The sequence below is a fragment of the Polypterus senegalus genome, chromosome 12, assembly GCF_016835505.1.
Source record: "Polypterus senegalus isolate Bchr_013 chromosome 12, ASM1683550v1, whole genome shotgun sequence".
Lineage (NCBI taxonomy): Eukaryota > Metazoa > Chordata > Cladistia > Polypteriformes > Polypteridae > Polypterus > Polypterus senegalus.
The window spans coordinates 25304252-25326657 of record NC_053165.1 but is presented as its reverse complement, the minus strand read 5'-3'; the positions used below and the strand labels follow the sequence as shown (position 1 = coordinate 25326657).

The 22406-nt window shown below is 36.4% G+C and overlaps 1 protein-coding gene across 1 annotated transcript in view; it reads right to left on the bottom strand.

Annotated features, from left to right (window-relative positions):
• Positions 1–326: 326 nt before the first annotated feature.
• rnft2 (ring finger protein, transmembrane 2) overlaps positions 327–22406 on the bottom strand; it is a 31506-nt gene continuing 9426 nt past the window's right edge. The window contains exons 4-12 of the mRNA XM_039770740.1: positions 19738–19815; positions 19111–19595; positions 15441–15517; positions 13915–14015; positions 10742–10895; positions 4429–4578; positions 4228–4293; positions 2488–2589; positions 327–672 (exon numbers count right to left, since the gene is read on the bottom strand). Of these exons, the coding sequence (XP_039626674.1) occupies positions 538–672; positions 2488–2589; positions 4228–4293; positions 4429–4578; positions 10742–10895; positions 13915–14015; positions 15441–15517; positions 19111–19595; positions 19738–19784 (1317 nt within the window). The 5' untranslated portion in view covers positions 19785–19815 and the 3' untranslated portion in view covers positions 327–537. The remainder of the gene's footprint in view (positions 673–2487; positions 2590–4227; positions 4294–4428; positions 4579–10741; positions 10896–13914; positions 14016–15440; positions 15518–19110; positions 19596–19737; positions 19816–22406) is intronic.

Genomic DNA, 22406 nt, shown 5'->3' with positions numbered 1-22406 from the left:
TACATGTTCTTTTTGTCTTTCCTTTTTGATATATTGCTTTGTTTTACATTTTTTGTTTTAGTTTGTGAATACACTGTTTATAGTGCATAAATATGTACACATGTATATTATGTAGTTTGCGTACAGCTGTGTGTCAGCACACCTGATAACCAATATAAAGCCTAAATGTTGTGTCTTTGTCCTTTACTTTTCAGCATGGAAATAACCTTTAACTTTTTTTTTCTTTGTATGTTATAGTAAATTTCATATAATTTTTAAAAAATGTCAAATGCAGTTAATGTAAAAAGTTATGAAACTTGACAAATTATAATTTCTGACTAATACAAAAATGTGCAATAAGGTATTTATTTATTAGAAATATCTTAGTGTTTTTCACTTACTGTATCCTCCTTACTTTCTCATTGATGTACTGAATAGTACTGTACTGAAGTATCTAAATGAAGCACAGCAGAGTGAATCAAAAGATGCAGTTTCAATTTCTGCCACTAGCAGGATAAACACACAGTGAAATCCTGCACAAGTATGCGCTCCGATGCACTAATAAATCTGGAAATGAGCAGAGGTGGCGCCATCCTTAGAGCAGCGCAGTGTGTCAATGACTACTGCGCGACAAAATGGGCAGGTCTTCTCACGATCAAACCACAGGCATAAGCACTCCTCGCAAAACACATGCTGTCAACAGAAAAAGATAAACATTTGTGTTTATTGTTATAATGCAAACCAATTTTAAAGCAGAAGTGCACAACAACAAAAGTTGTACAAAAATTCTGTATTCATCAAATCCTGCACTTTTTTTATTTCAGTTAGAGTTTTAGCCATTTTGTACATAAATACTTGGGGGTTCAAGACACTAATACTGTTTCAAGATAGCATTTATAATTTTACTCCTCCTTGTTATGCATGAGTTTTCTCTCTTTTTTGGCTGTGCCACAGCACATCTTCTGAATCAGTTTGATTTACTAAACAATTTCTACACATTTTGGAGAAAACACTTGACCAGATGGAATGCATGTAGCTTTCGAATAAAACCATTCCCCATTCACCCACCAACCCCCTTTACCCCCTTCCTTTTCAGGTAATTAATTCATCCATCCATTTTCAGTACATATTTTCCTTTAAATGATTGCAGGGAGTTGAAGCATTAGCATAACACCAGGAATCAACTTTGGTATACATGTTCCTAAGGTCCTATAAAAGGTTAAATACGACAATCCATAATGTACATTTACTTTACTCTATCTACTGAAATTACTTCTTAAATGCAAAAGTTTCAAAATAATGAATATGAGAGGGCAAGAAATCCAAAATGCACCATACCATATATACAAGGCAAAAATGGCTATAAAGTGCAGTATATATTTTTCAATGGATCCAGCCAAAAATATAATAATTTTTTCCAGTGAAATGAAACACGCTGACAGAAAAATAGGATTACTTTGAGAACAGCAGTCTGAATACTTCCATGTGCATTTCTAAAAGGTTTACAAAAATATAGCTTAGTAATATTTTACACAAAGTTATAATACATCCAGTCATGGGTTTTAAATTCCAATTAGATTGTTTGAGTAGAAAGTCTGGGACTATCCCAACAGCACTTGACTCAAAGAAAAAAAGAACCCAGGATAAGCCATCAGTCTCCTTGCATATGTAGCAGATATAAATAAGTAAACAATACTGGCAAGACTGTTATAGAAGTTATTTGGATTTCAACACTATCAGTTGCAATATTTGGTTTGCAAAAGCCCAACGATTTTTGACTGATTTTATGGAAGTTTTAGTTATTAGCTAGCATTTGAATGTCTTCACTACATAAGTCATGGTATCAATTTATCTTCTGATCAAAAAAAAAAAAAGCCAAATTACAAGAAGTAATTATGTGCCTGATCTGACACTTAAGTATACTAAGAAACTAATTATCAGCAAAGCCCTAGGTGTTCCAGATGTTCCAGCAGTTGCTGTGCTGCTTCTTATTCTGCTCAGGAATTGGAGAATTTAACATTCATTAACACAAAAGGACTAAAAACACAATTCTAAAATACAGTATGGTGATTTCTGTTGTATCAAGATATACCAGAATAAGATGGGAGTTTTGGATGCACACTTTACAAGGATGATATGATCCAAATTTACAATGTATTTGCTCAAATAATAGATACAGGTTAAATAATACTTGAAACCAACCGTATGTGTATTTTTAGAAAACACATGCAAGATTCATTATAGAAAGGCCATGGTATGGCACCTGCATTTTAAGGGAATATCAGAATTTATAAAGCAATTCTCCTCTTACACCAATGAGGCACAACATTATCAAATTGTGAGAGAGGAATTTAAAGTAAGATGGGGACCTGTTGAAGAAGTGGAGGCAAACAGCTGCTAAGCTCTATTTTGTCTTGAAGACTTATTTTGTTGTTTAGAAAGGAACATTACCATAAGCATGAAGTGCTTGCTGAAAAAAATACAAGAATAGCACAAGGGAAACCTTACCTGGCATAACAGGATTACAGGGTCAGAAAAGTCCAAATGGCAAATGGCACACACACCTCCAGCCTCCATGCACTGCTGACTGCTGGCGCGGACACCAAATGTCTGTCAGAAAAATGGAAAATGTAGAAGAAGCAAAACCATAAATGATCACTATCAAAAACGCAAATCACAGAGAATATTTTTACTGTTTTTAACTTGGATGACGGTACTGCACTACTGTGTAATAAAGATATTTTATAGAACTTACTCTATTTAATAAAGTTTATGCGTTCACATATTGTTCATGTTGCTTATCATTCATTTACTATGTATTCCAAATTATTACTTGCAGTGATACTGGTGTTAATGTTAGCAGCAAAATGAGCATGGCAGGACTATATGCTGATTTTGACTCGGCTGCTTAGCAAAGTGTTCAAATATTATGAATTACACATACAGACCAAAGTGTGTGTGTATATTTATTTATCTGTCTACCTATTTCTGTATTTATCTATTTAAATAGCTTCCTTCTGTCTATCTATCTATCTATACTCGAGAAAGTAGTGGTGTTAATTTGTATTTGACAACAGTTTAAGTATTGTTAAGTAATATAATGTAACATTCTTAAACCCACTTCATCAAGTTCAGAGTCATGGGGGATTGAGGTTATCCCTGCAGCATTGGGTGCAAATCAAGAACCATCCTGGGTTTGGGCTCCAGTCTATTGCAAGGTCCACTCACAGACTCACTCACACATGACATTTTAGAATCACCAATAAACCTAACACATGTTTAAGAATGTGGGTGGAATGTTAAAATTAGTACCTGGTGTGAGTATTGTGCTGGACACTTTCCCAGCAAAGACACTGTAATGGAAGGATGCATAACCCAGCCAGAATGTCATTAAAGCAACAAAGGGATACAAAGGGATAACTTAATGATGAAGAGAGGGAATTGGTGCATCGAGGGCAGTTCCTTCCCCCAGTATGACAGATGGCAGTGCTCTGCTGGCATGGGTCCAGTCAGGAAACCCACAAGGATTTATGGGAGTTGTAGTCCCGAGGGACAACCCTATCATGGTCCTTGGGCGACACCAGAGAGTGCTACAGGGAAAATGACTCCCTGCTTCAGAAGACTTCCATCTGACCTGAAAGTGTCTCCGTCGGGATATGCCCCAGTACCAGAAGTACTCCCAGGTCTAACATAAAAGCAAGCCATCCAGCCTCTTCCGGTAAGCAAGAGTCAGGAGGCAGAAGGAAAATGAGGAATAGTTTATTCAAAAGTTGTGGAACTGGTCTGGAAATAAGTTATTTTTAGCAATAAAAACCTTCATTTTGCACCTGGGACTGAGTAGTGTGCGGTGTCTCGGGTTTTGGGTCTCAGTGGCATCCCCTGTCTTTTACACTGGAGAAAAAAATAACTGAGATACACAGAATGTGCACAGTGTCTGCATAGTCAATGCATGGGTGCAGGATTTGAATTCAGGTTGCTGGATCTACGAGGTAGCAGCACTAACTGCTTTACCACAGTCCCAACCCATTGCTGTTTTTATGATAATATTTTTAGATGCAATTCCTTAGAGGCAATAACAATAGCTGGAAAAAAAAGCTAAAGTTTAAAGTATAAAATGAGGATCAAAATGTATAAAAGAAGAAGAGTTCAAAAATCAGTGTATAAAATGACAGGCATTCGGTATAAGCCATACAAAAACAGAAGCAGAGCGCACAATTGTGCTTTAAATTAATTTAGTTGGTCTGTTACCTGTGAGCTGCAAAGAACTTTAAGAGCCTTTCGAAGTGCTCCTATACGTCCACAAACATCAAAGCTCTAAATTTAAAAAAAGAAAAAAAACACCTATTAGATGCTAACCATTTATGCTATTTCTGTATTAAATAAACACCTCTCATAAACTTAGTCTTTTATATCTTTATGTTTAAAGACTCTTCAGTTTGCACAACTTACCTTGCAAAGGCTGTAAAGAATTATGAGTACACCACTGAGCAGATAACTATTGGCTGAATAATCCCCCATAATGTACTTATACCACAGCTGGATGGGGACAAGGGAACGAAAAAGCTGACTCAGTTCTTCAATCACCAAGTAAAACTTTCCCTAAAAGGAACAAAACACATCACCGTAATAAAGACACAACAAGCCATCATCACATCAAAGTTAATGTGCAAATGAAAAAGGTATGCACCTAATGTTTCCTAGAAATCCAAAATTGTTCGATACTGAGCTAAATGTTTAGATTTAAAAACAGAAAAATTACATATAAAAAATTTTTTAAAATGTAGGGAAATTAAATGTAATAACTAATAAAGCTGATATGGAGAATAATGAAGCTACCTTTCATTAATGATCTGTACATTAACCATTCACTTTTACTTGTTTACAGTATTTGTATAATCACTGAGAAAGAGTTTGAGCACTGTGGGGTTATCAGCACTGCCAGTTTCTCATGTGCAGAAATATTTGCCGTTGTAGAAGGCCCAATATTATAAATTTGAAAGTAGTGTGAAACAAGCAACACAACCTGCGCTTCAGATTCTAACCGATGTTCTTCTTTGCATTACTTTGTTTGGAAACACCAGACACAATTAATCTGCTAATGCAGGTGAATGGTGCCATTTATTGACACAACCAAATAGATCAGTGTATGCTTTTTGACAAGGATTAATCACCTTCCCTTGAGCTTTGCTGACTGGAAGGCAGAAGTGCACCCTTTGAAAAGGTGGCCATTTATCTTTCTTTTGTCTCTTGAAGGAGACACTCTGACTACATCAGTCATCATGAAAACTAACGCTGGATGTGATCCAAGAGACAGATTTTGTGAGGTCACTCTGTAACTTTAGTGGTAAATTTCTAAATTAGAGTCTGTTTCAGAGTCCCTGAAATCATACAGCGAAGTTTCCCCAAGAGAGAAAGTGTAAAAACTTTCATTCTACCGGACAGTTCTTAATCAAACTGCACGTTTATGAGCAGTAATACTCTGTGTGGAGTCTTGGAAGTCTTTCAAAACCATTAACTGTTGGGAAGGAAGACCTGTTACCTTATCATTAGGGATGGATGAGGATTTGAATTGATTTTGCATGATGACAGTATTGGTGTTTTTCACCCCCAATCCAACAGAGGAAAACAAATAAAATTTCCATTCCATATTCATCTTTGCATGAGGGTATAAACAAAGCTTTTTAAATTAAAATGCACTCAGTGACATTACTATACTTTTAATTACAGACTGCCATATGGATCAAGAAGACGGATAAGCCACATTTAGGAAAGAAAAAAAAAATGCAATACAACTTAATCTCTGACTGACTAAAGAGAATTATAAAACTTAAAACAATTAGCGACATAAAACATTTGAATGCAAATAACAGCAATAGAGGCCAAGTCTGAAAAAAAGAGCAAAGCCAACAAACAGAAAACTAGAGAAAAGGATACTGCATCAAAATATTCTAATAAATATAATGAAAATGCTCAGCGTTGGGGGGACAAAATGCATATGCCATTTTGTGTCTTCCCTCAGTTTCTTTTTCCTATAGTAAGATATTAAATCAATTATTTCTACAATTCTCTTAAAATGGAAAAATTAAACTGTCATTTTAAATATCAGTATTTGTGCATTTATCCTCCCTTTTTATTAAACTCTATTTTTTTTTTTGTAGAAGGATAACCCTATTCTGACTGCAGCAGACAGTACAACCCTAGGCAATTTTCTTACATCTATATTATTATTCCCTCATATCAAGCCTTATTATACACTCACCTAAAGGATTATTGGGAACACCTGTTCAATTTCTCATTAATGCAATTATCTAATCAACCAATCACATGGCAGTTGCTTCAATGCATTTAGGGGTGTGGTCCTGGTAAAGACAATCTCCTGAAATCCAAACTGAATGTCAGAATGGGAAAGAAAGGTGATTTAAGCAATTTTGAGCGTGGCATGGTTGTTGGTGCCAGACGAGCCGGTCTGAGTATTTCACAATCTGCTCAGTTACTGGGATTTTCACACACAACCATTTCTAGGGTTTACAAAGAATGGTGTGAAAAGGGAAAAACATCCAGTATGCGGCAGTCCTGTGGGCGAAAATGCCTTGTTGATGCTAGAGATCAGAGGAGAATGGCCGACTGACTCAAGCTGATAGAAGAGCAACTTTGACTGAAATAACCACTCGTTACAACCGAGGTATGCAGCAAAGCATTTGTGAAGCCACAACACGCACAACCTTGAGGCGGATGGGCTACAACAGCAGAAGACCCCACCGGGTACCACTCATCTCCACTACAAATAGGAAAAAGAGGCTACAATTTGCACGAGCTCACCAAAATTGGACAGTTGAAGACTGGAAAAATGTTGCCTGGTCTGATAAGTGTCGATTTCTGTTGAGACATTCAAATGGTAGAGTCAGAATTTGGCGTAAACAGAATGAGAACATGGATCCATCATGCCTTGTTACCACTGTGCAGGCTGGTGGTGGTGGTGTAATGGTGTGGGGGATGTTTTCTTGGCACACTTTAGGCCCCGTAGTGCCAATTGGGCATTGTTTAAATGCCACGGGCTACCTGAGCATTGTTTCTGACCATGTCCATCCCTTCATGACCACCATGTACCCATCCTCTGATGGCTACTTCCAGCAGGATAATGCACCATGTCACAAAGCTCGAATCATTTCAAATTGGTTTTTTGAACATGACAATGAGTTCACTGTACTAAAATGGCCCCCACAGTCACCAGACCTCAACCCAATAGAGCATCTTTAGGATGTGGTGGAACGGGAGCTTCGTGCCCTGGTTGTGCTTCCCACAAATCTCCATTAACTGCAAGATGCTATCCTATCAATATGGACCAACATTTCTAAAAAAATGCTTTCAGCACCTTGTTAAATCAATGCCACGTAGAATTAAGGCAGTTCTGAAGGCGAAAGGGGGTCAAACACCGTATTAGTATGGTGTTCCTAATAATCCTGTGGTTAGTGTAGTATCCAGCTAACCCAACTTGCAGGTCTTTGGGAACAAGGACAACAAGAGATCCATAGACAGTGACAGAGCGAAAATTGAAATCAAATCCCCAAAACTCACAGGCATCTGCTCTAACAGTTCGACCAATGTTCTCATCAGTAAGAGTATGCATGAGAGCCAATTTTAAGATCTATCCTTTATTTATTTATTTTTTTAAGATTAATTACTTATATTTAAATGCCTGAACAACCCCACCGAAATAGACCACTTAAAATTATTATGGTACTAAATGGTAGGTTGCAATCATCCTATGTAAAACAATATCATTTATAAGAGATTAATTACAGTGCTAAAGGGTCAAGATTAGCAGCAGAGGCTTATATATTTAAAACATGACAGTAATTAACAAAGAAGAAGGTGATATTTAATAAAAGCCCTCATACTCTTAATGAATTTCTTGAGGTCAAAGAATAATCATAAGATAGCTTTCAATGTGGGAGAAATGACACGTTTTCTTGGGAATCCAAAACATGGTGTCAATCACAACCTTGGCTGAATGCTTTTTCCCCAAATTGCCACAAGGGACAGATTTTCAGATGAAGAGTTAAAACAAATGGTTACATCTTTTGCTGTAAACATCAGAAATACAACAAATTGCTCAACTGTTATTAATCAGTTAAACCTGGCGGTAAAGTAGCTTCAACAAGGGCCCAACTACACAGAAAGAGCCAAGAAAATGGCAGTCTAAGATAGGATGGTGATGTTTATAATCCATTTTCTCTCTGCAGGTTGTTCAAAAGTAAATGGCTAATACAAAGAAATGTTTGCTGGAAATAATAGTTTAGATGGTAACTACAAACAAGGACACAGTTGGAGACATTTGACAGAGAAAGACAATTTGAACCCTCAAAGCCACAGGGGCGGGCGGGGGGATGGGATTGGACCCTAAAGAAAAAAGCATGCTGGATAAAAAAGGCCTCCATATTTGGAGAAAACGCCTGATGCAATAGTTCACTACTGTACTACCACTGTGAAGACCAAAGACGTATTACAATTTATTTTCCACTGGGTGATAGTACCATAGAAATTTGGGCTTTAAATAATTAGAACACCATCTCCAATGTATTAGTTGGTCTGTATCATGTAGTAACTCTATATATGGGTACATAACTATAGGGGCACAGGAAGATGATATCCGTCCATTCTTTCTTGACTCTCCTTATATTATTAGCAGCAGAGTTACCACTTCACTTTTGAAAGAGAGCACTGAAATGATGCCATTAAGGAACAATGTGTAAAATGGTGTTACAGTATGACAACTTACAATTGCATTTATACACACAATAAAGAATATGCTCATATTCACTTGGAAAATGGCTTAATATAGAAAATGGTAAGTCATTCCAAACAGACGTGTAAGCAGCTCCTCATGCCTACCCATTTCAGAAAGAATGTCTATGACCACATACACAAATAATAGTTGGACGCTTGGGCATTGTGGTCAAAAATAAGCACACAAAATCCTAGAGGAGAAAGGAGTTAAAGTTGACTTCAAAATCAAAAAGATGTTCATTTTTGGACTTACTGAGGAGAGCCACAGTCCCTAGTCCAGCCCAATAATTTTAAATCAAACACAATATGAAATGTGGAATTTCTGCAACAACTTCTTCAAAGTTAAATACTTTTATTCTGAAGACTTCCCATGTACACGTTGAATAAACATATTTAGTGATGCCCATTTTATATCCACAATTAACAAGGTCAAAGAGCATTGGAAGATACCTTTAACAGATGGTAATACACCAAAAAAAAAAACACTTTGACAAGTCTGTCTGGAAAATGGCTGCATTAATTCCTTCCATTCAAATTCTACATGACACTAAAGACTTTATATAAATATGGTGGCTGGACTGTTTCACCCACATGGAACTGTTAGTTTAACATACTTTTTTGGACTTGGTAAAACCACATGTAATATCACCATGTGTCACTTCAGCTTAACAGAAGAAAAATATTGGGTATGTTGCAGAAAAGAAAAATTAAAACCAAAATATCCAAGGTTCAGGCCATCTTAGATTTATATTACCAAAGGTTAACTACCCATTCCTCTGAGAAAGTCTGTCCTCTTATCATATTCATAAAAGGCACTTAGTATTGTACTAAGACTTCAACTTCATTTACAGACTTCAGTTAAAAGTCTGCTGTGTTGGCTGTACCCTTATTTAATCTGCCTTTCTTTAATCTTTCCAGAAAATGTTTCTTAATTGAATATGGAAGTGGTGTTGTTACAGTGTATCAGGGATAATAAAACAGTCTGTAATGTAACTACAGTCAACACTACTCCTATGGGAACAGAAATCATAAATCACAGTGAAGTTGGCCATCACCCAGTTAGATTCCTGAGACTTCAACTGACTCAGCGTTTCACTGAATGTGCAGAACCCATTCAATGGACTATCTTGGGTGTTAATGATCTTGTTGCTAGATCTGCTTCTATCTAAATGCAGAAACTACTGGCGCAGGTCATGTCAAAAATGGAGATACTGTTTTAGTTTCTGACCAGAAGTCTAAATGCCTGTCAATCTCTCTCCATTAAAAAGACCAACACAACAAATCGGCCTTGTGGAAACTACTTCCTGTTGTACCAGAGACAGCATTTTTAACAAGGACAGGGTAAAGAGATAGATGTAGGTCAAGATTTGTTTCAAGTTCGTTAACAGGATGTCAAACCCTATTCTTTATTCAAGCCCCAAAACAGAGCCCACATGACAGAAAGAATGATGCTAAAGACTTATACCAAGAACACTATAAAAATAAACCTGCAAAATGACACCATATTAAAGGGTTAAAAAGAGTCTTAGTGGACGTTAAATTGCAACTTTGATGTTAAATTTGAACCCCCAAAAAGACACATTGATCATTAAAAAACACTAGTGAACAAGCACAATAATTGTTTAAAATCACTGCCCCTACTTCACTGAGCATACAAAAATTAAAACAGTCTTCGTCCTTCAGCAAAGTCTCTGACCAATGACAAAACATAACGGGCAGACTTGGAGAAGAGAAATAAAAGGGAAGGAATAAAGACCTAACAAGCAGTCAACCACACTATCTGAGGAGAATTTATTTTGCTGTTTTCATGTTTTTCACTCTACTACCAATAACCATGTCCATAATTCTTCATCAGATCAAGATGTTTTACAATTAAATAACTAAGCGAAACACTCATATTAAAAAAAATCTATTTCTAACCTTTATCTAACTTAATGTATTCCTAAAACACCAGAGGTACCGGTTAATTCTTTACCCGTGATTTAAAAGCCAGGAAAATCCTTGGAAGGACCAGAATTATACACTTTATGCCGATAGTGAAGAACTTGAGAACGAAGTCTGTGATCCCCACAACCCAAATCAAGTTGAAGAAATCTAGGCTGTCAATATTGGGATTGACAAAGATTAGGCTGAGGAGAAACAGAAAGAGAAGAAAACAGCTATTGGAACATCTGTTGTTATCAGGAAAATCAAATGCAATCAAAACATCTCATTCAAACATTGAAATGTTTCAATGGTTTGGATTTTATATAATTTCATTATACATACACAACACAAAATGAATAGCATACCTGAGAGTGAACTGAGCTATGGTTATTTCTCCCTTGTATGTAACAATGCTAAGTAAGGTCAAATGAGGAAACATGAATAATGATCTTGCAAAAATATAATTAGAAAGCATGAGGTAAAAATAACTGATAAAAAAAATATATATATAAACAAAATAAAAATACTTACATGAAAAGTGGAAAAGACTAATGGAAAACCTAAATAAAAGTAAAATAAAAAATGCAGACAAAATATTTAAATTAAAAACACAGATTGTATTGGCCAGAAATAGTGGGCAATCAAACACAACAACAGATATCCTCTTATTTCCTGAACTGACATTTTCCAATAATGGACCACAGGAAGCAATAGTCTAAAGGCAGAAGAATTGGAAAAAATCACAAACCAGTCTTGGATGTGATGCCAGCATACTACAGGTAACACTTGCACATGCTCGCTCTGACAGACATAATGTTAGTTAAATACCATTAATTAGACATCTTTTGTATGCAGGATGAATGAGGAATTTCTCTAGAACACTCCACCAGTGTGACAGAGATGTGAATCAAATCAATATTCTGATAGCTGAAAGGTAGCAGTCCCTACTGCCAAATCACCATGCTGCTTATCAGAACGGGAAGAAATTATGTAATCAGAAGGCATTTCAATACATAAAGTCGCACTTCTTCACACATTAGGCAGCTAAAACAAACAGAACACAAACCGCATATAATATTTATCATCCTCTTTGAAATATACATGGTAGTTAGATTTTATAATGGTTGACAGACACAAAAACAAAAAAATTCTGCAGAATTGCAATCCTAGTTTTCTTTAAGACTAAGTTAGTGTATATTATGCATTCATTTCATGTCTTTAATTTGGAGGATGGAAAAAAAACAATTTTGATAGAATTTAATGGAGTTGCCAAAAGCAAATACCTGGAAGTGATTGAAATTTAATCTGCTCCGAGTTTAGATGGAAATTGCCTATCAGTTGAAAAAAAACTATAGGATAAAATTTGGGACATTTGATTTCAACACTTTAGCAAAGTCAAAAATTTGTCACTCGTGCTCCTTAAATAGACTTTTGCTGTCTTTTAATATGGGCTTACTTGTCATTTCTTTGCACCTGGAGACCACCTTCCTGGTTCTGAAGAGGTAAGCAGTTTCATCCCAGGATAAGAGAGGACATGGATACTAATAGTATATTCTCCTTGTCCCATAGCATCGGGAAGCCACTCACTAAGGACACCCATCCTCCTCACATCTCTCAGACTATAAAACAGAGACGTCCCCAGAAGGCAGCATCACATATTAACATAGCATTTGAGAAATAGAGCTCCAACTTTTCTTTTACTTTGTATTTGTGTGAAGGCTGCCTAAGCCCACTTTGTTTTCTTACTTATGGGCACTAAAGCCTACTATCCTGTTCTAATTAAAAGGGGTGACCTGGCTGGTACAACAACCTTTTGTCTGCGTACCCTGGTGTGCACACCCTGCCATGTTACACCTTTTCTTGTTCTAATGTAAGATTTATACTGTAGCTTCAGAAAGGAAAAATAAATAAATAAATAAATCAGACATTAGCATCAGTAGGCTTTGCACCCTTGGAATTAAGTCAGTCAGTACTTTTCCAATATGCTATATCCTAACATAGAGTCACAGGGTCTGCTGGAGCCAATACCAGCCAGCACAGGGCACCAGGCAGGTATAAATCCCGGGCAGGGTGCCAGCCCACCGCAGGGGTCACACACACACACTCACACACCAAGCACACACTAGGGACAATTTAGGATCGCCAATGTACCTAACCTAAACTAGTCTATAACATTTCAGTAATTATTTACTGGTCTGGGCAGCACGGTGTTGCAGTGGGTAGCGCTGCTGCCTCGCAGTTAGGAGACCCGGGTTCACTTCCTGGGCCCTCCCTGCGTGATGTTTGCATGTTCTCCCTGTGTCTGTGTGGGTTTCCTCCGGGTGCTCCGGTTTCCTCCCACAGTCCAAAGACATGCAGGTTAGGTGCACTGGCGATTCTAAATTGTCCCTAGTGTGTGCTTGGTGTGTGGGTGTGTGCGCGCCCAGTGGGGTTTGTTTCCTGCCTTGCGCCCTGTGTTGGCTGAGGTTGGCTCCAGCCCTGTAGTTAGGCTATTGTGGGTTAGATGATGGATGGATTTACTGGTCTGATGTTGATCTTTCCGATCATAAAATAGGTCATTAAAATAGCAATTAATGAGAAGAATTCACAGTTAATAGCAGAATTATGGTATTTTAGGATTCCTCTTGCACAATTTGGATCAAAAACTAATCACATCATCATCTCATAACAGGCTTAAGTTTCAAGATTGGCATTTTTCTGTCGAGCCATTTTAGCTCTAGACCGTCCCTAAGAAACTGTGACACATACATACATACACACACTCATCATCGAGATATCGTGTTTTTGGTATCAGGGGACCACTAAAACGACATGCTCTGCCAAAAACCAAATATATGTAAATTTTTGACGAATCTAAAACTTTCGTGCCAAAAAAAAGCATAAGAGAGTAAGAGATTTCTTGTTTTTGAACTTGTACTAAGTAGCACAAATGAATATGCAATTCCTGCCATAATTCAACAAAAAAAAAATCAATGAGTATATATTAATGTCTCTACTGTAAAAATGTGCAATGTGATCAAAAAAGTTGATTTCATTTTCAACCCATTTGTTAATAAATCATTGGTTGCAAAATTGAATAAATATTTCAGTTTCACAAGATCAACCAAGAACCACCATTAAGGGAGAGAATTATTTTTGAATTTCTTATGTCACACTAATGAAATGAGATTTGGAATGTATGAAATACAAATAAAACAGAATAACATATAGGTTGCTGTTTACCTGTTATAAAGCTCATCAGTGTGAAATGTGTGGTACAGATACAGGGTGTTACCTGTCAGGAAAATTATAATCCAGAATGTGACCAAAACTGACCTCTTTTCCTGAGAAAATAATGAAAATAATTTAAGTTATTAGAATAAGTCTCTGTAAAATATGTGGTATGCATGATTAAGATAAATCAAAGAGTAAAGGAATTTTACATGAAAAAGTTACACATCAGATCAGGACACTACTCCATGACAATCATTCCTACTAAATGACATAGCTATAATAGGCATGTCTTGCCAATAGCCTGCACTCAGTCAAAGTGCTATAGCATCACTTAGATTTATGCAGGGTGAATCCTTTAGATTAAACTGAAAGAAACAAAATATGGAGAACAGTATTTGTGTACTAATGGATAGAAACGTTTAGACAAGATAAAGTAATGCCTTGAAATATTTACTAGTAACAGACAAAATGTGATTGATGCATAATCTTCAGTCAATTTGAAAACTTCAGCCAAAACAAGTCAATATTGAGTCACCAATCAACATAGAATGTTATTCAGATCGCAACACAAACTTTTTTTTTTTTTTTTAAAATAAAGTTAGTAAAAATACAAAACTTAACAGAATGCAGATCATCCAGAAAATTAAACAGGATCCAAATTTCAGAATGGGGCTGAGCAGTTTAATGTCATGTAAGAAGCAGCAGAGAGAGAAAGAGAGAGAGACCAATACCATTGTGAAGACATGCAGTCATGCCAATGGAACTGAGCTATCACCACCAGGGAATGCTAAGCCCCATACAGAATATCACTTAAATTGTGCGTTGGACTGGCAAGCTTTGTTGGGCTGAATGGCCTGTTCTCGTCTAGAGTGTTCTAACGTTCTAACATCTACTCAGTCTAAAAAGTGCCAGCCGAGTGCCATGCTTGTGATTCATAGCCTCCTCCTACTTACTGGAATTGGCACCTGATTTGGGGATTGCCTGGTCCTCTAACTGAAAGTTGGGGATTCAAGACTTTAGGGTCCACCTTGCTGCTAGAAACAGAACACTAGGAGAATGGTCCCAGGGGTTCCAGAGGCTGATCCTAACCCTGGAAGCAGTTTCTAAATGGGAGTTAAAACCCCACTTCTGGACATAACTTTTTTGAATTTTTAATCAGGAGGTGAATAAAGACAAAAGCTTACTGGAAGATTAGAAGCCAGACAATAGACATACAAGTATTGGAGTGGTACAGGAAATTTAAATTGTGAGCAAAAGCACTAGGAATCCCTACAGATAGAGATGAAGGACCCTGCATTAGACTGGTTCATTGGAGCAACTATATTTGTAACCCTGTTTATTCAAAACTTTGGTATCTATCCTCCTCCCTGAATTATTACGTCAATCATAAAACCACCGTTTTTATGTAGGTTTGGTCTCCTTGCTGTTTATTCTGGATTTGGGGGAGGCTAAAGAACACCTCTAAGCACACACACACACTGGCCACACCTTATATAAAGTTAATTACACTAATACAGTTTAAAATGCATCCTTACCCTCAAAGAGACCTGATACTTGATAGTTGAATTTGCACTTGCAAATGTACTGGCCAACCCAATGCACACTGCAATACCTAAAGACAATGATTAAATAAAATTGTAAACCACATATCCAAAAAAGTACAAAGCAATGTGTAAAAATGCATTTGTGACATAGGTACTATTAACAAATACACCCAAATACTATCCCTTCATATCATCATATCAGTCCTAAACTCCATTTTAAACTGACTACTTTATTGAATGAAAATGTCAGTTTTACTAATTTGCATTGTTGAAAATGCTGTTATAAAGCACTGATTTTATTAGTTGTACTATGCATTACTGGTCATCAAACTGCAGCAAAATGCTTCTTTTGAACTTATTGGTATAGTAATCATGTTCTACAGATATTCTTTTCATTGTACATCAAACACTGGCAAAGCAGCCATATTATACATTTGCAGATCTCAGAATGGTTTACACAATGCCTGAAAAATTCAGGTGTATATACTTGCTAAGTATCTGCAGTGACACTGATGTATAAATGAAACATAAATGGTGATTAAAATAGAAGCTTCTGACAAATGAAAGTTGTGAGGTTACGGTTGCCTGGCAGGAGGCTTGAAAAAGGTGGATGACCATTAAGCATGTGTAAAGAAGGGACTGAGGAACTACATAATTCTGTAACTGAGTTCATATAAAAGATAGTGTTGTGATGAGAAGGAAACAGGTGGTAAACACAATTTCAGTTTTTGTGTATGAGGTGTGTGTAAGATGTTTGGATAGTTGCTGTAAATTTAAGATATCTTCAAGAGAGCTGTGTTTGTGAAATCCTGCTACTTACTAGAAGGGGACATGACAAATTGGGATAGTTGTGCAGCAGACTCAAAAGTGGCTGCTAAACTGAGATGTGCATGGGGCACAGACAGTCTTTCTGTCACTGAATGGAAAATATATTAAGGAAATATTTCATTCTGAAAAACAGAGACCACAAGAAGGGAATTTCGGAAACACATGACAAACCTGGTTAAAATAAAATAATGACCATTAGGCACATTTGCGGTTTGCAGCAATACTATATATAATTATCTCATTTCTAAATTTGAAAAATCTGCTTGGTTTTAACTTTTTTATGCTGCCTCACAAATACATATTTATTATATATCTAATTCATATAAAAACCTTTATAAAGTTATCTTGCAATAAGACAGGACACAAATTAACAGCAAAACACCAGGAGATCAAAACACTAGCCTGATGCAAACCCTGGAGATGCAACTTTTTTTTTTTTTTTTTAAATTGTATGCCAATTTCCAGTCACTAATTGAACCTCACCTTCAACTAATAGTTATTAATTTATTTCATTGTTACTGGCATATTTTTTAACCTGCATAATTCAGTTCATCTTCATGGGGCATACTCTGGCCACCAGTCCATCACGGTATTATTCGTAGATACTAAATATACTATAATTAATGCGTCTATACTGACAAGACCATATCATGTCATAGTGACAACTGTTAGTAATAGATTAAATAGAAAAAATAAATCAGAATTATCTTAATGTTCATAACCAATAAACTGACCTCAATTTCAATGTAATTCAGTTTAATTAAATCTTAACCTAATGTAACATTGTCAAACTCACTTAATCCAACTCGGGGGAGTAAGGGGCCAAGGCAAGTAGAGGACCAGCAACCTCTAACATGAGGAAGGAACCATTCCTTGATGGGACATCAGTCATGCAAACAGCCAACCACACTTAGACAAGGCCAGTTTAGAATTAGAAATTAACCTAAAATGCAGGTCTTCGGATGTGAGCAGAAAAGTAGAGTATTCAAAAAGAAATCAATACACATGCATTTTTTTTTTTGGATACCAGATTGCTCAACCCATGTGATAGTAGTGCTAAAAACTGTCACACTCTGTTTTCCTAAATCCATTCTAGTAAATAAATTTCCATTTATAAGTTTAATGCTATTTAAAATAATTACTTTTTTAATCCTGAGTAATGCTGTAGTATGTAATGCATGTAGAATACGAACTTCTCTGGATGTCATGCTCTAAACTGATACTGTGTTTTTTGTAACTAGTGTTAAGAATTGCTCAAGTTTTTCCCCCGTTTCCTTTAAAAGTAAAAATAAATAAATAGACCAACCTGATAATTTCATTTAACCAGGAAGGAGCAGTAGCAAGTAACCAAATTATATTATATTGTTTCATAAAGGGTGAATATACTAAAAACAAAAGAGTGGTTTACAAAATTCAGTGGGACAGCTATTTTTGTATTTATGGCTGGTCGGTGTGTTATAATGCAGGAGGAATATGTTTTCTATATATATTTTTCAAATAGTTTTTAGATGTTTGTTAATGGCAAAACCTGATCCACACTGTATTGTTTTTATGTGCACACTTAACTCTGGCCTTACTGGTCACATATTGCTATTCATCTCTGTGGCAGAACCAGAGGAGAGCCGAGGGTGGTAAAAGTGTTACACAGTATTATTTGCACATAACTGCCTATTCTTCAGACCATATTGTCCAAACATGTACTTGAGTAAATGAAGAAGAAAAAAAAACAAAAACACATACACAGTACACCATAAAGACCTGATTACATCAATGTTTTTTTTAACACTTTAAAATAAACACAGCATGTCTTTTAAAAAAATTGTACTATTTGCATTAAAATTAGAATTGCCAAAAAACAAAACATTTATATATATATATATATATATATATATATATATATATATATATATATATATATATATATATATATATATATATATATATATTGATATTTATATTACTGTTTTATTCACACAAACCAACAGGTTAACTGTTCATAAATATTTTCAAAAGGTTCAGTTAAAGGCAACTAAAAATTCAACCCTCTACATTTCAGACTAAAAAAGCTTTATAGTTCTGTTGTTAATATAAACCTTTCTTCAAAAGGTGACTTACATAAATGATGGATAGCTAGTATGCTCTGATCTGCACACTAAGAAATTGACCGATCATAGCTATGTGTATTCATAAATTGCAGTTAGAGTTCTTGTATGAAGATATTTCTGCTTCTTTGACATACATGGGATTACAACATATGAAATAACTCAGTTGGTTTTATTTCCAAACTAAAACAGTCTACTGTAATCTGAATTAGAAGCCAGGTATGTTACCTCGAGCTACTTGGAAACTCCTCCATTGCTCTATTTTTCTATATACAGTACCATAGTGGAACCTCCACCAGAATAGGTGTAGCATTTTTAGAGCACCTTTTCCTTCAAGTTTGGTCAAAGTTGTAACTTGCTAAGTAGCGGGACGTCTATCCACTGAGTGCCAATCACAACCAATGAATACATCAAAACAAGTCATGGGAAAGGGATAAGAGTTTTCCATTTGCTATCATTATTAGAAGCCAAAAGGGACCAACCAAACCCACATAATAAAGCAGCTAGTCATGAGGATCTACTGCCAGTTTTTCACAGCAAAAGAAATATGGTTGGTCTTAATTAGAGGATGCTGAGGATGACAAATGTAATAGATTAAAAGTACATTTTTGTGCACATTTTAAGCTCTGCCAATGGACACCTAAAATAATACTTCCTTTAGAAACCCAGTCTGCAATAGTAATAATCCCAGACACAATACTAATATTAAATTTATATTGTTTAAAGCTTACCTAGTTTGTGCTGAAAACAGACTTTAGCCAGAAGTATAAGAATAAAAGGCAGGCCTTTCTGTAGCCATGAAATAATAGCTCTGAGCTCAGATAGGGCAGGGGCTGGGGTAGAAGGATCCTCTGGTCCTTCATCTCCATTTCCATGACGATCAGATGTAGCCGCATGCAACAGGGATGAGCGATGGGGAGGAGGCTGGTGGAAATGATGGTGGTGATGGTGAGGCAATTGTCTTGGCAGGTAAGGGACATTGTCTGGTCTATGAGGTCCTTCATCTCTGGTGGAGGTGGTCATTTGAATAAAGACATCTGACGTGGAGCCTAACACTAAGCTTGCTGCCTGGAAGGAAGTAGTAGTCATGTTTCCAGAAGGCAGGCCCACCATTCCTGAGAAAAGTTGTTGGTGAGAAGGACCCTCTTGTTTAAGGCCTTCAAAGACTCCTCCTTCATCCAGACTGGCCTCTGAACCTACTGTCTGTGTTCTTGTTCTAAGGATATAATAAAGTGATTACAAAATCAATATACTGTACTACAAGAAAATATTAGAATTAGCATTTTTCAAATAATCTATTTTAAGTTATATTACAAATAAGTTGATAGTATAAAGAGAAGCTAGACAACAGAACATACCTTTCAGGTGGCAAACTGTCTGTGTTACTGCTATGCCTCCTCTGCATTCTTCAAAGTTTCAGAGTATCTTTAAAGGTTCTACGTAAAATTAAAAGATGGCATGAATGCAATAAGGACGTATCCAGAAATCTGAATTATAGCAATGAAGGAAAATAAATGTTTCCTATAACCTACTCTTAATAATTATTTATATACCTACAAAAAACAAGCAGAAAGAAGCAAATTAAAAAAGTAGTTTGTGCCATCAAAGTACACACAAAACTGAAAATATTAATTAGGTGTTAAAAATCTAGTGCACGTAACTCCCTTACACCTCTCTTTCTTTATGTGTCTTGCTGGTCATTGTTCATTGGACATTCTAGCCGTTACGTCTCTTTTCTTTGTGTTTCCTGTTGCCTTCATTTGTCAGACACTGCAGCCCTCTAGTGGATGCTGGACGACATTAAGACCAGGGGACAGACCCTGGACATTTTGTCATTGTATGCAGATAAGCTGTGTTGGCAAGGTTTGCCCATGTTTTTACCAAAGGCTAATATTATTGGCAGGCAGTGTGGTGCAAGGACTGAGGTTATTGGTTTAAATTTTGCTACTGACACCACGTGACCAAGAGCAAGTTACTTCAATTGGCTGTGCTTCAACTGGAAAACCAAATGAAGTGTGACCAATTGCATCACACATGTTGCAAGTCGCCTTGGACAAATGTATCAGTCAAATAATAAGTAATCATACTATTCGGTCATTGGGTCATGCTATATACAATTATACGAGTAAAATATTTCTGCATTAGATCAGTTTATGCTTTTCTCCAGTGTCTATTGGTTATTAATTATGGTCATTGCAAACCAACTTTAAAAGAAAAAGTGTTTTCTTTTGAATTGAAATGGATAATCACTAGGAAAATCCTGAAATGCAAGTATATATTATTGTTAATAATGTAAATCTCTCTATTATAAAACAAAATCTTGGAAGGAGACAAGACGTGCTTTTCTCAGAAAGACACTTATACATCCTGCGAGAAAGAGATATAACCACGCCCAGGTCTGGAAATAAAGGCCAAGGAAGTACGAAAATTCAAAAGTCTCAAAAAAAAAAAAAAGGATAGGAAAGATTACATTAGCGCAAACAAATGGAAATTATTACTCAGTGAAATAACGGAATAGCAAAAAAGAGATCAAATATATTGTTTGGATAAGTCAGAGACTTGTAGATTGTCTAATTAGTCTTGCCAGCGAAAATTAAAAGATTCCAAAAACGTTGGCGCGGTATTTAGTCCCGTAAGATGGAGACTTTTAACATGAGATTCTTTCAAGTCAGGCCATACTTACAACTATTTTCAAACAAGACCACAGTCATCTAACCTCAGTCGTCTGAATGCTTTTATCAAACACACTTCCTCCGCTCACAGCTCTTATAAAGTCTATCAGGACAATAATTTTATGCGTTCTAGAGGACACATCGACGACAAAGCAAAGAAGAAATAGCTTGGACAAACATTCGAGAAAGTTGTTTTATTTATTAGAGGGAAAGAAAAGATATTCACTCACAGGCAGTTATACGTTGCGTTGTGACAATGCAAGTCTAAACATGGAATCAAAATTCAATGCGATCTTGAAGAAAATATTGTTTTTACTAAAGTTTTAAAGTAAAAGTGAAAATAATGTATATGTGACAATTCCAATGAAATTAATCTCTTTAAATTGTATATCCGGTAAACCAAACCTGGGGGTGGGCGAGAGAAGCGAGCAGGAGGCAGAGCCCCCTAGTTAAATTAAAGATTACATGTTGACGATTTTCACTTGTTTACATCATTAGTGTTTTTCATCGGTTGTATGTTGAAGATTGCATTGTTTTTTCCACAGCCATAGGCAGACAATAAAGTTTTAACTTCTAACACATTTACAGGCTGCACATTTATACAGCTTGTATAATGAGCTAAATGTCCTTACTTTTGGGGTTGTTTTCTCTAGTGTTTGAAGTGTGGAAAAATAACTGCCTGTACTGTGTTTTGTAGGGTTCCAAAACAATCAGGAGACCCTTTTCAAGGTCAGGATATAGGTTAAGAACGTCGGAGAGCAGGTAGCTATGGGACATCCCCGCTCAAAGTAATCAGATGTGCAGGTAAACGTAAATGATTTGGGGGTGGGGGGTAGTTCTACTTTCAAAGTCTGTAGATGAGATTGAGTGTGTATTACAATGGAGTAGCTTCTTGGGGGACCCGTTAAGTTTAATCTTGCACCATCTGTTCCCTTTCTCTTGAATCAGAGGATGCTACTTCCACCTGTTTCTCTCTTTCTCTCTCTGCTTTATAGGTGTAACAGGGATAAACAACTGCAGGAGCTCAGACAAGATTTCATCAGACAAGGTTATACCCCCAAAACAACAGACACTCAAATAAGAACAGCTACTGCCATACTCAGAGACAACCTTCTGGAATATAAAAACCAAAGACAACAAGAACTGCATCCTCCTTGTTGTCACCTATAACCCACATCTTGAAACACTTCGAGAAATGATAAAAGAACTTCAGCCAATGCCAAACAATAACCAAACACTGAAAAATGTATTTCTGAACCTCCCCTCCTGGCATACAGACAACCACCAAACCTTTAGCAACTAATTGTCTGAAGCTCCCTAAGTGAACCAACAGAAAATGGCACATCTCCCTGCCC